This window comes from Geospiza fortis, unplaced genomic scaffold (genome assembly GCF_000277835.1).
Source record: "Geospiza fortis unplaced genomic scaffold, GeoFor_1.0 scaffold344, whole genome shotgun sequence".
NCBI lineage: Eukaryota > Metazoa > Chordata > Aves > Passeriformes > Thraupidae > Geospiza > Geospiza fortis.
In genome coordinates, this window is record NW_005054584.1 from 227,986 (window position 1) to 228,836 (window position 851).

Genomic DNA, 851 nt, shown 5'->3' on the forward strand with positions numbered 1-851 from the left:
ACGCCAGCCCCCTCCACCACTGGCAGCGATTCTGCTCCCTGAAGTCCCCATCCGAGTGACACGGTGGCACTATGGGGACATCTGGCCCTGTGGGAGGTATCCTGGTGACTCTCCTCTGCTGCTGCCTCCTGAGCTCGGCTCTGGTAAGTCTGCGTGGCCCCGGGGCTCCTCCACTCCCTCTCCTGGCTTTAAATGCTGTGCTACTGGCCCGGGCTGGGCTGGCTGTGCTGCCGACTCTGTCCTGCTCTGCAGAGCTGCTGGGCAGGAGGGGAGAGCATCTCCACTGCTGCTAAAAGCTTTCCAGCAGCCATGGAGGCACTGCAGCGTGATGGCTTTTCCATTTCTTGGACACATCCAGGGCAGGGGTCGGTGCCTCGGAGGATCGGGGGAGCAGAGCGGGCGGATTACGAGCAGCGCAGGAGAGGCTGGAGGGCAGAGCTGGGCACAGCCAGTGAGACTCCCACAGCCAGGCCCCCATCCTGCTGATGCACCCCCAGGATCCCACTCCTGCCCCCATTCACCCACCCAGATGCTGTTTAGGGGAAGAGCATGGATGGGAGTGCTGGATCTCCTCTCTGGGGCCAGATTTGGCTGTGCTCACTGGAGGCAGTCTGGGGAAAGTGACCCTTCTGCATCCCAGCTCCTGTTCACTTCCAAAGCTGTGTCCTCATCCTGGTCAGCTCAGCTTTGTCCAGCTCAGCACAGGCAATAGGGACACCCAGCACTGCTGGTGGTGGGTGACAGGGAGCTGGGGCAGGAGCCTGACAGGCCACTGATTTCTGCATATAACCATGAACAAAAATGACCATGGAGAGGGTGGGAAGGGGCTTGGGGTCAGCATCAGCCTTGGA

General features: G+C 61.1%; 1 protein-coding gene across 1 annotated transcript in view; it reads left to right on the forward strand.

The window, feature by feature from the left end:
- Positions 1 to 13: 13 nt before the first annotated feature.
- The window catches only part of LOC115948874 (parathyroid hormone/parathyroid hormone-related peptide receptor-like), a 6,790-nt gene continuing 5,952 nt past the window's right edge, over positions 14 to 851 (forward strand). The window contains exon 1 of the mRNA XM_031064386.1: positions 14 to 143. Coding sequence (XP_030920246.1) covers positions 72 to 143 — 72 coding nt within the window. The 5' untranslated portion in view covers positions 14 to 71. The remainder of the gene's footprint in view (positions 144 to 851) is intronic.